General features: G+C 60.3%; 1 protein-coding gene across 4 annotated transcripts in view; it reads left to right on the forward strand.

The window, feature by feature from the left end:
* MBP (myelin basic protein) overlaps positions 1 to 15,091 on the forward strand; it is a 100,604-nt gene that overhangs the window by 65,667 nt on the left and 19,846 nt on the right. For 2 of the 4 annotated variants that reach the window (XM_059140779.1, XM_059140780.1), the window contains exons 4-5: positions 1,971 to 2,407; positions 8,762 to 8,839. In XM_059140779.1, coding sequence (XP_058996762.1) covers positions 1,971 to 2,407; positions 8,762 to 8,839 — 515 coding nt within the window. The remainder of the gene's footprint in view (positions 1 to 1,970; positions 2,408 to 8,761; positions 8,840 to 15,091) is intronic. The other 2 variants (XM_059140781.1, XM_059140782.1) reach the window with 1 other exon arrangement.

The raw sequence follows: 15,091 nt of genomic DNA on the forward strand, positions 1-15,091 counted from the left end.
AGAAACCATCTGCCTTTTGTGACCGATGTGTTCACAACCAATGTGTCCGCGACCGGTGTGTCCGCGACCGGTGTGTTAGTGGAAGTGCGTGTTGTCGACACACACGCTTCCGAGATTATGAGTGACGCAATGAAGAGGCCGCTGCCTCTGCCGGGCTCCTCCCGGCCCCCGCGAGGGGACCTCGGTGGCCTCACCTTCGTCTCGCCCACGGCCGTCGGTCCCCCCGCCTGGGCCCACCTTCTACCCGGAAGCCTGGTCCCGCCCACTTCCCACAGGGGTCTCTGGTCCCTCTTGGAGCCTGTCTGGCCTGTGCAGTCATGACCAGGTGCCTGGGCCTCCCACTCACCTGCTGCTCTCACCAGCCCTCTGCCTCCAGACCTTTCTGCGGGCGTCCAGCCCCTGTAGAGGCGCCGCACTCCACCCGCGTGTGCCCTCGGCCCACCCATTCCGTCCCTCACGGGGCCTCCCTGAAGCCCCCTACCCTGCTCTGTTGGCTTCGTCATCCCAGGTTGGTTGTGAAGGTCCACACTGTATTTGTGTCCTGTGGCCACAGCCACACCAGCGCAGACTGGGTGATGTATAACGACAGGAATTTTCTCTCTCACCCTCTGGAGGCCGCGACGCTGGGACCCGGGATCCGCAAGGCTGTGCTCCTGCTGCCGGCCCTCGGGGAGGCCCCCTGCCTCTTACCTTCTGGCGTCCCCGTGTCCCTGTGTCCCCATGTCCCCGCCACCATCACACGGCCTCTGCCCTGTGCGTCTGTGTCTCCGTCCGAAGTCCCTCTTTTCATACGGACACCAGCCGTGTGGTGAGGCCCGCCTCCTCCGGTACAGCCTCCTCTGACCATGCTTATATTTACAAAAAACCCTATTTCCAAACACGTTCACATGCACAGGGACAGGGTTTTAGGATGGGGACCTGCCATTTTGGGAACACTTGATTTCATAACGCTTGTTTCCATGTGTTCCCGAGACAAGGACCACACCTTGTTCGGTACTGAAGCCCAAACACCTCGCTCGGTACATCACACTTGCTAATGGTGACATGGCCGGGGGGTGGGGGGTGGCTGGGTGGCTGGGTGGCTGGGTCTGTAGATGGAACCGTGGGTGGTTAGGGAGGCAGGTGACTCAGCAGGTGGCTGAGCAGAGAAAGGGTTAGGTGCACGCTGCTGTTGGGGAAGTGTCAGTGAGCAGACGGTGGTATTTGGGTGGATGGATGGATGATATTTAGGAAGGGGTGAGGGAACCCACATTTTCTCTAGGTAAGTCACTAGGGATGCTGCGGAGAGGACGTGCGCTTACACCTGACTCGCACCTCGAGGGCAGAATGGGGGTACGGCCGTTCTGGAAGGAAAGGCTCTGTCTGTGTCTGTGTGTAAGAGCTGAGGGACCGTGAAGCCCATGGAACAGGCGGTTCCCACTTCAGACTTGACCACTGTGGCTGCTCGCAGAAAAGCCACATGGGAATGTCCTGAATAAGCAGTTCTCTGGAGCAAGAGGCCTCCTGTGGGATCTGGAAACGAAAGAATTCTAAATGCCCGTTTCTTCAGGGCATGCATTGCAGAAAGACGTGGGAAGTTCCATTTTCATCAAGTATGCTAAAAATACCTCGTTGCGTTGGGCTTGGGCACCGGTGGAGCGCCCCGCAGTCCTGGCCTGTCCCCATGCGGCCATGGGAGAACCCAGGGGTGACGGCCTTGTCCACGCCGGCCGCTTCCGTGGAAGCAGGGTGTGCTTGGCCTGGAGTGCCAGATGTTGAGTAAGGGACGCTGAGAGGAGACCCACAGGTAGGACGCTTGGTGCAGGTCGGGCCCTGCCAGAAGCCATCAGGGCTGCCGCCTAGCCTGCCGGCCCTGCTCACACTCTGTGGCTTTGGTAGGAGACAGGCAGGTCCCTCCCCCTGGAAGAAAGCGGCTTTGTCCCTCGCTCTGCTTTGCACGGCCCGTGTTCATGTCTCACTGTTGTTTGCAGGGGAGGCAGATGTGGAGCAGAACAATGGGACCCCCTCTCAGGACACAGCGGTGACAGACTCCAAGCGCACAGCGGACCCAAAGAATGCCTGGCAGGACGCCAACCCAGCTGACCCCGGGGGCCGCCCCCACTTGATCCGCCTCTTTTCCCGAGATGCTCCGGGCCGAGAGGACAACACCTTCAAAGACAGGCCCTCGGAGTCAGACGAGCTCCAGACCATCCAAGAGGACAGTGCAGCCACTCCCGAGGGCCTGGATGTGATGGCGTCACAGAAAAGACCCTCCCAGAGGCACGGATCCAAGTACCTGGCGTCAGCGAGTGCCATGGACCACGCCAGGCACGCCTTCCTCCCGAGGCACAGGGACACGGGCATCCTCGACTCCCTCGGGCGCTTCTTTGGCGGTGACAGGGGTGTGCCCAAGCGGGGCTCAGGCAAGGTGAGCTCTGAGGAGTAACTGGGGGCACAGGGGACGTGTGTCCACGTTAGTTGACGAGGAAAAGGAAGGAGAGTCAGCAGGTGAGCCAAGCCACGGCAGAGCCAAGCCACGGCCCCTCGGCTGTCCAGCTGCTGGCTGTGCTGGCCGTGCTCGCGGCCGCGGGCGGGGGCGGGAGGGGGGCTGCGTCTCTGCTTTCGCTGCATTCCCGCACAGCTCGGCCTCTGTCCCTTCCCCGTGGGGGACGCTTTCAGGATGTGGCCCAGGAGGGCGAGAACATTCTGAATTCTGCCTCTCGAGGGGGGGTGTGCTGTGCGCATCGCGGACGTTCTCCGTCCTCCGGTGTCTCGCGCTCAGGGGCTCTGTGGCTGATTCTGCTTCACGCTTTGGGGTCAACATGGGGTTGTGCTCATTTTCCTCAGGGTCCGTGCTGCCAGCTTTGCGTTGTCTTGCAACAATCGTGCGATTGAGGACTTCTGAACAAACTCAAAATTTAAATTCGCCTTGAGCAAATTTTGTCTTTTATCCCAGTTATTTAGGGGAAAGGGCTGGAGGGATCTTGCGAGTGCTTATGAATCAAAACCGTATTACTTTGTTACTGCATTAATTTGAAGAGAACGTCTGTGAAGTTTCACTTTGTAAATGTTCTGTAGCTACAAATCGTATCAGGAGGGAAAGGCTCCCACCGTAGCCCAGTTCCCAGCCGCGGCCCCGGGGGGTGGCGAATGGGGCATCCGCGGCGACGGTCCGCCAGAGGCTGTCCCGGACAGCTCTGCTGCAGCAAACGCACAGTGTGTCCTGCGCCTTTTTCGGGTCTTGTCTTAGCTGGTCCTTCAGGCAAGAGAGGGTTTTTTTCAAGACAGCGGGCTCATTGGCTGTGCTCCCAAAACACAGACGATGCCGCCTTCCCTCTGGCCGCGTACGCGCTGGCCCTGAAAGTCTTGGGAATGTAGATTCTTCTGGGTGAAGTAGGGAGCAGGGGCCTGACTTGCGATTTTAAAGGCGTTTCTAAAATTTGCTTTAGTGTCTGACCACAGTTTTTTTTTAAATTCCTGATGATGGTGAAATTGCACATAAACAGGAGGGCGGTTTGGCGGCGCCAGAATTAGGGCTCCTGGAAGGAAGCTCAGGTGTGGCTCGAGGGTCCCTGGCATCTGCCTCCAGGTGCCATCGTCTCTCACGGGACACCTGTCATGACTTCTGGCCACTAACAGTTGCTGTGTCTTCAGTCCGCTTTCTGCTTGGTTCTCTCGGGGTCTGTGTTTGTAGGCAGTTGCTTGGACGTTGGGTCTGTCCTCACTCTGACATGGTGGTCACCTGACCTGTTTCTGACGCTGCTGCTGCGCACAGTAATCAAACCGCACCCGACTCTGGCTGCCGGGTTGCCCCTCTAAGGCCTCCTGTGCATGTGGCTTTGCCGGTTTGGGAAGTTTAAGCTCTTCTGCTTCACTCAAGGAACAGGCAAACATTTACACTGTGCAGAAAAGATTAAACCGCTGTGTAGCGCATATTATAAAACAAGCTTTGTTTCGGTGGTTATGGTCTCAATTAAAATGGTGAATGCACTGGTATCAATCTTTGTGACTTTACTTCAGAACGGACACATACACCTGCGTGAACGTGGATACGGGTTTTTCCTCCTTTATGTAGACTTACAGCCGCGGTTGCTTTAAGGCTCTTATCCCTTCTCATATTTTCAGAGAAAAGATTCATCTCAAAAGTAGGCATCAACTTTGCAAAATAGCATTGTCCGATGATCAGGGAGCCAGAGGAATCAGAATATTTTGCCAGGATTTTTAAAAAATGAAAACCATGTTTAAACAATTGTATTAGGATTTCTGAAGTATCAGTTCTGTTCAATACTGAATGTTGAATAAAGCAGATTTGAAAATGAACAGCCTTGCCTTTTGATGCCAGAGAAACCCGTTAGGTTTGCACGCGTTGTCACATAGTGGCTTCCTGGAAACACAGGCCCGCGGTGCCTTCCCGTGTGGGGAACTGGAAACTGGTGTCTGTTCAGAGCCTTTATTCTGCTGTGGACTCTGTTTGCTCTGAAACACAGGAGACGTGAGCGTCAAGCCCTGTCCGTCCAGGCACACGCCCACGGGGGCCCTAGGATTCTGGGGTCTTTCCGGGAAGCTGCGGGTGATTTTGTGGGTTTATTTCTCTTCCTGCTTTGCTCTGTGTGCATAGAAAGATCTTTGGATCGAAGCTGGAGAAGAGAGAAGCTAAGGGCATGATTATCATCCCTAAAAGCCCATTTCATGCTTCCACGGTTGTCGTTCCTAGACGGTCGTCTCAGGTGCACAGACCTGAAAGGGCCCTCCCCAGGCCCGAGCGTCAGCGGCCCCACCTGGGGTGTAAAGTAGTCAGGGGCCGTGGGGAGCAATTATTCTGCTTGTCCGTCTGCAGTAGGTTTTTCCTGGTGGAATCTTGCAAGGCTGAAGGCCGGGCCCCTGGGAAGGGGGCTGTCGGTCCCAGGCCCCTCTGCTGCCCCCCTCCCCCGGGGCCGCGCGGGGCTCCTCCCCTGCCCCATCCTCGGAAGGCATGGCCACGCCCACCGTCCTTCTCACCCCGCTGCGGCCGGGGAGCTGCCTTCACGGAAAGAGCATCATGAAGTCCTGGAGGGCATGTTCTTTGGGGAGCCGTGGACGGAGAACGCGTTCACGGAGAACGCGCTCCTGGTGGGGAGGAAACAGCTGTGCTGTCGTTTTCCAGAGAACGGGTTTCCGGCTCCGGGCTGTGGGGCTCAGGGGCGGGTGCAGGCCTTTAGGATGAAGGAGAAAGTGCGTGCGGTCTTCGTGGACACAGCCCGCCCGCCGCCCCCTTGTCAGACCCCACCCCCCACCTTCCACCTTCCGTGGCCCCCGCGGGTGCGGCGGCCAAAGCCTAGACCAGTCGTCCGCTTTGGAAACAGCCCTGTTCCTTCCTATCTGGAAGGGCTGAGGCTTTATGAAATAACTAAGCTGCACACACTGATGTGCCCCCAGGCTGTCCCCAAGTAGGAAGGTTGGGGGACAGGCCACTCCCTCATTTCTCCACACGAAAGCGGGTCCCCACACATGGCTGTGTCTGTCTGTCCTGACTTCACAGCGGAGCCCCCGGGGACCCTGCTACCAGCCTCCCGCCCTGCGGCCCTCAGGGTTGTTTCTGTGCCTCTGACGTTGATCATACAGGATGGAAGCCGTTTGTCGTCTGCGCTCCGCGGCATAATCGATCTCGTCAATTAACCCCCACGTTATGTTTCCTGGTTTTCTCCGCTGCATCTTCATTCAACACGTTTTAGTTCTACCATCACTTAATTCTTCGTTGTTGGCATAGCATCCCGACTTTGTAGCTATGTTCCGCAACCCTGTGGGGACCGCAGCGTTTGGAGGCGGCAGGAGGGATGGGACATGGGGCAGGAAGCTGGGGAGCCCCCCGGCCGTGCGGTGCCTGACCCCCGAGTCCGGGGCCTGGGGATGCATACACACCCTTTCAGCGGAGAACTCCTGCCGGCAGGAGCACGGCCACGCACACGAAAGCAGGTTGACTCTCCGTGCGAGGCTGTGTGTCCGTGATCTGGCTGTCCGTCCGTCTGGTGCATCACTTTGCCAAGAGGTGCGTCCAGGCTCTCTCTAGAGAACTTGCGATGTGGCAGGTGTATTTCCGGCAGGGCTTTCTGAGAATCCCCCCAGGCACGTCTCTGTGAAGTGTCGGCGCTCTGGTCGGTTCTGGGTCGGCGGCTTTGCGGCTGCAGGCAGCTAACGCCTGTTGTCCCCAGACCCTCCAAGTCCAGGGTCCCGTGGCTTCGGTGGGTGAGACCCACGTTCGGGTGAGTGGCCCTGCTCCGGGCAGTCCTGCACACCCCTGTGTGAGTGACACCGTGGCATCAGGTCCTGTGTCTGATGGCGAGAGCCTCCTGCCGGGTGTCTGTGCACCTGCTGGATTTTGTGATCAACTTCTGCTCCGTGTGTGCTTCCTCCTTCCCGCACTCAGTAAACCTTGTAACAGAACATCGGTGGTGAACGGACCACACGTGAATCTTTCAAGTTGTCCTCTTTGGGGTCCCCCTGCCATGCCCATGAAGTGCATTTGTTACGGGTGATCTCGGGGGCTCCTGACGGGACACCCCACAGGTGAGTGTAGGGCTGAGCACTGCCCCCTCGGCACACGGAGGGCAGCATCTCACTCGTGCGCTTTTGCACAGAGATGTTCTATTCTGTTCTCTCGGGGACAGCTCGGCGTTCTGGTCCATCCTGGCTGTGCTTATGCCGCTGGCTGGGTTCGGTTTCGTCGGAGCGCGCCGTGCTGCCCCGGGGTAGTGTGGGTGCGGAGTAGACTCTGTTCTCCCTCGGTGGGGGATAGGGGGGACACAGCCCACTCAGCGGCGTTTCCCAGGCGACGGGGCACATGAGCGACCTGCTCGCCCGTGCACCTGTTGAGGCTGTGTCCCGGCACCCTAGGAACCTGGGGAATCCGGATACGGCAGGGTACGGGATCTCCCCAGGGATGCCGGTGAGCATGAAGGTCATGGGTAAGGTTGGGTCTAGGATGAACTAGAAGTAAAAGCAAATACACAGTTAATTTGGACGGCTTCCCCTGCCCTTGTCCTCGCCCACTGCCCACTGCGTCCGTTCGCAGCATGTGCGGTAACAGACGCCACTGGTCTTCCTTGTGGTCGAAGGAGGAGATGTTGGGTGAGAGGCGAGGCTGATGGCTGCTGGCGCGCTGGGGCTGACCTCGGAGGGACTGTGTCCCAGGAGGGAAGGAACGTATCCCAGGCAGGAGGAGTCCCCACCCAGAGCTCCTGTGAGCCCTTGGGAATCGCAGAACCCGCAGAAAGGGTAAGAGCGTCTCGGTAGGTCCCCCCGCCCCACTCTGAACTGCCCGAGCCGTCCTGCTTCAGAGGACAGCGTGTAACGGTAGGAAGACTTCCAGCACCTGGACCTCCTCTGAGGGAGCCCCACCACGAGGGCGGCTCTGAGAGGCACGTCTCACCCCCGTCCCCGCCAGCCCCGTGGGGCGCGCTCAGTGCCCGAGCCCCCTTCCTGCGCCTGTATGGGAGGTCAGGCGAGCACGGCCACTGGAGTGCCTCGTCCCTCGGCCATCACCTGAGGAGAGGACGCCCATCCTCCCGCACCTCGCCGTGCTGGGGTGGGCGACTGGCATGGCCAGCGGCCCTCGTGGCCCCGAGTGCCGGGGATGGGGGGAGGGCGGGTAGCTTGATATCATCCCCAGAGCAAGCCGGGAGCAGCCCAAGGAGCTGGTCCCCTCATTAAGAAGGGGCATTGTTTTCAATGGGGGGGGGCATGAATTAGAAAATTCTTCTTGGCCTTTTGGGCAAGAGTATCACGTGGACCTGCCCCTCTGCCACCGGGGGAGGCGGGGCGCTCCCAGCCTCTGGGGACGACCAGGCCTCATCAAGGCAGAAGCCACCGCAGCCTCGTCCTCTGAGATGTTGACATAAACAGTTGTCTCCTCTGGCAGAACTCCGTGCCTGGGATTGAAGTCACCAGTCCGTCCTGCTGGGACAGAAATCACGGCTCCCGCGTGGGGAGGAGCAGGGGTGGGGCGTAGGCGCGCTCGCCCCAGATCCGCCTCGGGAAGCCCCGTGTGCAGTTCACAGTAACGCTTCTAGACACGCTGACATCCTCCTGTGCGTAACCACCGCTCACTGCACACATAACCCACCAGTGACCTGTTTTATAAAATCCACGTAATCTGCAGAAGCTCACGACATCTCCTAAAATCCCTTGTGTCCATCTCCCGACCCCCGTAGGCACCTTCTCTGTCTTTCCTCGCCCTCTCTCCCTCTCCGTCTCTCCTCCACGTATCTGAAAGCTGGGAGGGCCGACAGAGAGAGCACAGTGACCCTGGCAGGACAGCGGCGCTTTCTCCCGTAAATCCCATACAGAAGCCCCCACACCTGCTGCAGGAGAGCTGGGAACCTTCTCTACTCCAATGTCGACGTGACAAGCCCTGTAGCATGTCGCTTAGGGCTGGAAGGTGCTTCCTCCACTTGTCTGTCCAAAATCTTACAGGTCTGGTGCCTGCTCCAGTGTTGAGAAAATCTGGTCACGTAGTTGGGCTCAGGGCTCCAGAACTTCCCCCTAAACCTTTCTTCTTCTTCCTTTTCTCTGACGTTCCTCTCCCCGGAGCGCCAGGGGCTCCTGCTGTCCCCTCCTTCCGCTGTCCCTTCGGTGGTCACCGTCCATCACCCGCACGCCCTCACTTCTGACCTCCATCCCCCACTTACCCTCCTCACCGCGCAGGGACTTGCCACGCCCGGTCAGGAGGGGATGTTTGCCGGAGGACTTGGGGGCTCTGCCAGCGGCACGGCATGGGCTCAACGGCCACTCTGTGTCCCCCTGGCAGGTGCCCTGGTTCAAGCAGAGACGGAGCCCTGTGCCCTCTCATGCCCGCAGACAGCCTGGGCTGTGCACCATGTACCAGGTAAGACGTGTGTTGGCCCCGCCAGGCCCCTCCCGTCCCCCTGGTCGTGAGGGCTGCATCTGGGCACACGCCAGCCCACGGGCTACAGCAGGGCTGACACACGTGGGGGAGTCACATTTGCGAAGCGAGGGGCCAGCTCCTCAAGGGAAGCTAGTGAGGGTCCAGGTGAGAAGACTGAAAACTCTTGTTCGGGAGGCCTTTGAGTTCTCAGGCAGGGGACTGTGCAGGTGACAACTGCCAAGGGCCAGGTCTGGGGCAGGGGCGGGGGAAGAGCCCCCGGGCCCAGCCAGGCCTCGGCGGCTCTACGGCACCAGGACACAGAGAGTCGGTCACCACCATGACATTTAGTTGACCTTGAAAACCAGCGTCTGACATACACTGAGCGATCGCTAGTTGAATTACGTTGTCACATGATGTGTGTCCTTGGCGGTTTGCCCCCACCTGGGCTCGGCTGGGCTGCGCTGGAACGGAGGGCCAGCCATCAGCGGTCCTGGTCTCCTGCTCCGGGCACGGATGGCAAGGGCAGAGGGGAGAGGCGCCATCACCGCGGCGGAATCCCAAGTCAACCAGGAGTCCCAGCGCCACTTACGCACGGTGGCAGCCACCCCACGGGCTGGCAGCCACAGAACGACGCTTTCAGGTGACGGGGACCCCTGAGCCTGGCCCCCGAGTGTGCCACCTGGGAAAGCACGAAGGCTGAGAACCCGTGCCTGGAGACGACAGACAGCGCTGCGAGCGCACCGTCCGACACGCCTGTGGACCGTCCCCGCCAAGAGCGTCAGCGGGACAGGCTGTGGTCCAGCTCCTGTGGCCACACACTCTGTAGACGCCTCTCTCCGCGGCTTGTTGGTCAAAGCAAACGCCCTGCCTGGGGGGCCGGTGCTCCCGGACGCTCAGTGAGGCCACCCGAGCGCCTGGTATGTGTGACCGGACGACAGTGGGCCCCGCCGGCCACCCCGAGACCACTGCGCCTCCGTACCCTGTGCTCCCCGCCACAGACTGAGACGGCTGCTGGCGGAAGCAGAGGCCTCTGCTGGGAGGAGGGCAGGGCTGTGCTCCTCGGGTCACGCCAGAAAGCTTAGACTGTGCATCACTCTCTTCGAAAAACCGACTTGGCAGAGGAAAGGCCACACCCCGTCCTCCACTCTTCACCCCAGACTGACCTCTGGGCGTGCGTTAGAGTAACCTCGCGTACAAGAAACAGTCTGCGGGACCCCATCTCCGTGGCCGCCGGCGGGCGCTCTGTGAGGGACAAAGGACACCCTGGGGGCTCTGGTTCTTGCATCCTTCTTTTGTTCATTTACGGACAGCCCGTAGCTAGTGGGGACCCCAAATGGGACTTGGACTGGCTTACAGGGACATCCTCGAGAATGTGGAAACACGCCCGGTGCCGGGCAGCTGTGTGGGTGTGGGTGCGGTGCACGCGTGTTCGCGGAGCGACAGGACATCCAACCCAGAGCCCGAGTTGAAACCAGGGGCAAAGCTGGCACACAGCCAAGCCAGTGGGCTCCCCAACTCCTCACCGTGCAGACCCTCCGAGGGCCTCGGTGGTCCATGAGACCCGTCCCCACCGTGCACAGCTCCTTCCAGGAGGCGCCCTGTGTCAGGGGTGCCCGGAGGGCAGGCAGGTCGGGTCTGGGAACCCCAGAAACTCCCTCTTGCAGGGAGTGGCACTTCCACGCTGTTCTTAAATGGAGAGAATCAATAAATCAGGGTCTTCTGTCCTCTCTGAGCAAGAGCTTCTGATTATTTGGAACGTCTTCCTCCAGCAACTTGGGAACCGTCAAGAACAGAACCCCATCTTGGGGTTCCTCCAGCAACTTGGGAACCGCAAGAACTTGGGGAACAGTCAAGAGGCTGGTCACATGGACCAGAGAGTAGACCTCATGGCACCTGCTGTGGGCAAGACCGCGGGGGCTTGCTGCACTAAATGGCTTCAGAGTGCACCTGTCTGAGAGTCTGGGGCAAAGGGCTCTTGAAACAGGCTTGCGGGGGAGATAACAGCTGCTGACTCCAGCCCTCAGCCCAAACCGCTGCCCCTCCCCTGGATTTAGGGACTCCAGGCCGTGAGCAATGCCGAGCAGACACTCCGTGCCCTGACCTTCCAGAACACTCCTCCTCCTCCCTGTATCCCCTGGGTCTCTCTGCCTCTCTCTGCAAATCCACCAGGAAAGCTAGGAAAGCGCCAGCCAGCGTGACATCAGAGTAACCATCAAAGGACACATGGGTTCCACCGTTGTCGGTGGCTTCCACGAGCCAACTCCGCACCAGGAACTCTCTGATGCCAGGGGACCCAACAGTGTCCTGGAACTGCCAGAGCTCAGCTTTTCTAGGGGTGGAAGGGGACGCTGCAGGTGGGAGAGGGAGCCCATGCAGGCAGGTGGCGTCATCTTCGGGAACCCAAAGGCCAGCTGCAGAGGTGAGAATTCCAGGGGAGAGATGGACGGAGAGCAGAGTGCTGCAGGGCAGGCCCCTAGGAAAATACCAAATTCTCTCATCTTGTGTGTCCTGCTCTGCGCCCCTGGCCCCATCTCCCTCCATGGGGTCCCCATCTCGGGGGACCACGTGAAGCAGAATGCTGTGGGTATGCCGAGCCTCAAGCAGGACACTCGGTCCCGTGGCCGACCCTCCCTGCGTGGCCTCCCCCTGAGTCCTGGGAGCCAGTGAGGAGCAGCAGTAGGACAGCGTCCACCCCAACGGCCCCTGGCTCCTAGTCTCTTAGAGGCTGAAGGACACTTCATCCAGGCCTCCCTGGCTGGAGAGACCCAGGCAGCCCCCACGCTCTCACTCCAGAGTGCCAAGGAGCCAAGACACCTCGCGCCACGGACCAGAGCTGAGTTAGAATCAGAGACACGGGCTGCGGCTTGGCTTGGACTGTGGGGCTCCCTTTCCTCACCGGAAGAGCACCAACAGCAGTGAAAGTGGCCTTCTGTGCTGACCACACCGTGGGGAACCCATGCTCCCCCTCAGCCCTGGGCCCCTCTACGTCTGGTGTGCCCTGCCTTTCAGCCATGCGACACCTGAGAGCCTCCGGACAGACACCCAGGGCCCCAGGCGCCTCCGGCTCCCCGTCAGTCAGCCTGTCACTGCCTCTGGCCGTGGGGTGGAGGTGGGGGGCGGGTGCGTTCCTGCTTCCAGGCCTCAGCTTCTCGACCACACAGTAAGTGACAGATGAAGACCTGTTCTCTGAAGACCGGGTGCAGCGCGTCCGGGGACATCTGCAGGTGCTGCCCGGGACTCAGGTCTCACCAGCAGCAATCGAGATGCCTTCGGGTATGCTGGGCCTGCGAGAGCTCGGTCTGTGTGCAGGGGAGACGGAAACCCCGTCTCCAGCCTCCGAAGACGCCGTGCCCAGCCCCCTTGTCTCCTGAGTCAGAGCCTCCCGTTTGCCGAACTCTGGCTCTGGCCGGAGGTGCATGAGCCCCGTGGCCGCACATCTGGTGGACGCCGTGGGTCTGGCCGTGGGCCCCCAGAGAGACCAGGCTCCTCAGGGAGCATGCCGGCAGAGACGGGTGGCCTGGCCTCTCCCCCGGGGGCCCAGCGCTCCGCTCTGCCCCTGAGGGCTCCTTCCCACCGCCACTGAGCTGGGGGCCAAGGCCCTCACCTACTGCACAACCCACGGCAACTTGTCTTGTCCTTCCGAAGAGAACGCTCCCGACCCCACAGCCCTGACCTGCTCACCCGCTTTCGGTGTAGAGACGACTGGATTCCAAGACAAGACACTGGGGCCATCGTTTTGGTGTCTAGGCCCGTTGTGACATTCGCTTAACATTTACACTCAAAGAGCCTCCTGTGCCCGTCAGACTCACCGAGGTCTTTGCACACCAGGTGCCTGGAAGCAGCGGACACAGACCAGCGCGAGGTGCGCCGACGTCCGGTTCTGCTCCCGCCTCCCTGGAGACAGCGAGGAAGCATCAGGTGGGCTGCATTCCAGAAGGGCTGCAGACCCTGCGCCAGCCACCCTGACTCTGGGGGAGCAGAGCTTCCCCACGGGGAAGACGCCTCTTTCCTTTCAGGGAGCGCTGCCGGTTTCCCCAGGCGAGGGGCGGGGACGCTGCTGCCTCTCTGGAGCCCCGGGTCACCAGTCCCTGGTCACCAGAGCCATTTGTGGCTTTGGGAGCCTCTCAGGGCCACTTCCAGGCCGACAGGCACCCCGTTCCCCTCCGTGGCCTTCCTCTCTGCCGCTCCCACCTCCCAGGATGACGGAGTTGGACCCCGGGCCTCAGGCTGTGACATGGGGCTTGCTGTCTCTTTCTGTGCCCAGGGGGACAGCCTCTTGTCATTCCGACCCCTGCATGGCCCCCGAGGGGGGCAGAGGCATCCCTGCGGGGCAGGGCTGCGTCTCCCGATCCGCTGGAGGGAGTCAGAGCCCGCGCTCCCCTGCGGCCCTGCAGACGGCAGCCTTCGTCGTCACCGGCATTTTCACCGTCTGCTCGTGGCAAAGCCCTGGACCTCGGCGCCGGCCCCCGCCGCACTGAACGCCGGGGACAGCCGCACGCCCACCAGCCGCCGTGCCCGCAGACTGCACAGCCTGCCCGCGGCTTCGCTTTCCGGGATCAGAGAAGAGGCTGACCGTAGGGCCAGGCGCCAGGTAACCTAAAATTTCCCTCTAAATCAACGGTCTGCCTGAAATTCCTCCAGAAATAGAGAAATGACTGCCGTTGGCCCCGCACAGCTCTCTCTGAAGAAAGAAACTCGGGCTCTAATTAACCTCACTCGAGTCAACAATTCAGAAATGAACACATCCTTCAGCTTGCAGGGAACAAAATCACAGGACACACTGCATGTGCCCTTCAGACGGAGAAGAATGTCCCCCATTTGTGACATCTGGGACGTCTTGACTTTGCCCAAAATAGCCCCGACGCCGTCTCCTGAGGCACGTTGAAGTCTGAGCAAAACCGGCGTCACGGCTGCGTCTGAGAAACGGACATGAGCAAAAGTAGGAGCGTGGCCAAGGCCACGGGAGAGCCTCGTCTGGCCACCCGTGGTGTCTGCGGACACCGGGGAGTCACGGGGTTTGTGGGGCACCGATGGGGGCGCCCCTGCCCCGGCCCCCTCCCCGGCACACCCGACCGGAAAGGGCCGGAGGTCCCAGCTGAGACGCCTCACAGTCAGACCCGTCTCTTCTCCCCAAACTTGTAACCCTCGGCGCACTTGCTGGTTCGGAAGTACTTCCCCGGGGGCTCAGCAGCTGGGGCAGGCCGGGCGGTTCTGCGGTGGAGACAGGCCTGGCAGGCAGCGACAAGGCCAGCGCTGGATGGAGAGAAGCTGCTCCTGCCGCGGCCTCTTCAGGGAGTCCTTGAGGAGGATAAGCCACCGGAACCAGATTGCCCGTGGCCCCGAAGGGTCTCTACCCGCCATGGGAGGAGCGTGAAGCGGGGAGGGGGCGGGGAGGGTATGTGGGTTCCTTCGTGTGCGGTTCGTGGTCAGGAAACTTGAGGAGGTCACCCGCGAGCGTGCTGGGGCTGGGCTCCAGGAGAAAGACGTTCCAGCGATCCTGTCCTGTTCGCCGCGCCTTGTGGTCCGTGGCCCCAAACAGGTCACGCAGATTCACCACGTGGCTCCCTGGAAAGGAATCTCCCAGGATTGGCCCCAATCAAAGACTTCTCTGGCACAAAAAAGCAAAATGCACCTTCCTTTACTCGGTCCCTCTCAGGAGCCCTGGTGAAACCCTCCGCATGGACGGCGGGGCAGGACACAGGGCTGTCCTGTGCGTTCAGCCCTTCGGTTACTGGCAGAAGCTCTGACACGTGTCCGTCTCCCTCCTGGCTGGCGGGGGCCGCTTTCAGTCCCACGAACAGAGCAGGATGGCACAGCCCTTACGGGCAGCTCGTGGGGAGCTGCGGCATCTCCCGGCTCAGTGGGAGCTGACTGGCCCCTAGCTTTAATGACTCGGAAATGCATCCTTCAAAACGATCACCAAACTGGAAAATCTCGCCTCTTCCACCGCTGTTTTGCATTCACTGTCCCCAGCTGTCCGTGTTTACCAAAAATGAGTCGGAACTAATCTTTCCGGGAAGAGTGGTAGCCGCCGCGTCCCCAGCTCTCCGGGCTCTAACGGGCCCCTACGACACCGTCAACAGATACTACTTTTGCTTATGTACAGGAGCATCTGTAGTTCTAGCCTGTCACACCTTCACAAGGTGACGTACGGTAAGTCTACACATTTTTAAAGAATAAAATAATCCTACACTTTTAAAAAACTCCATTCTCCCTTCCAATGTTTTCCTTCTGTCATATGGCTAGCCTGCG

This window comes from Mustela lutreola, chromosome 11 (assembly GCF_030435805.1).
Source record: "Mustela lutreola isolate mMusLut2 chromosome 11, mMusLut2.pri, whole genome shotgun sequence".
Taxonomy (NCBI): Eukaryota; Metazoa; Chordata; class Mammalia; order Carnivora; family Mustelidae; genus Mustela; species Mustela lutreola.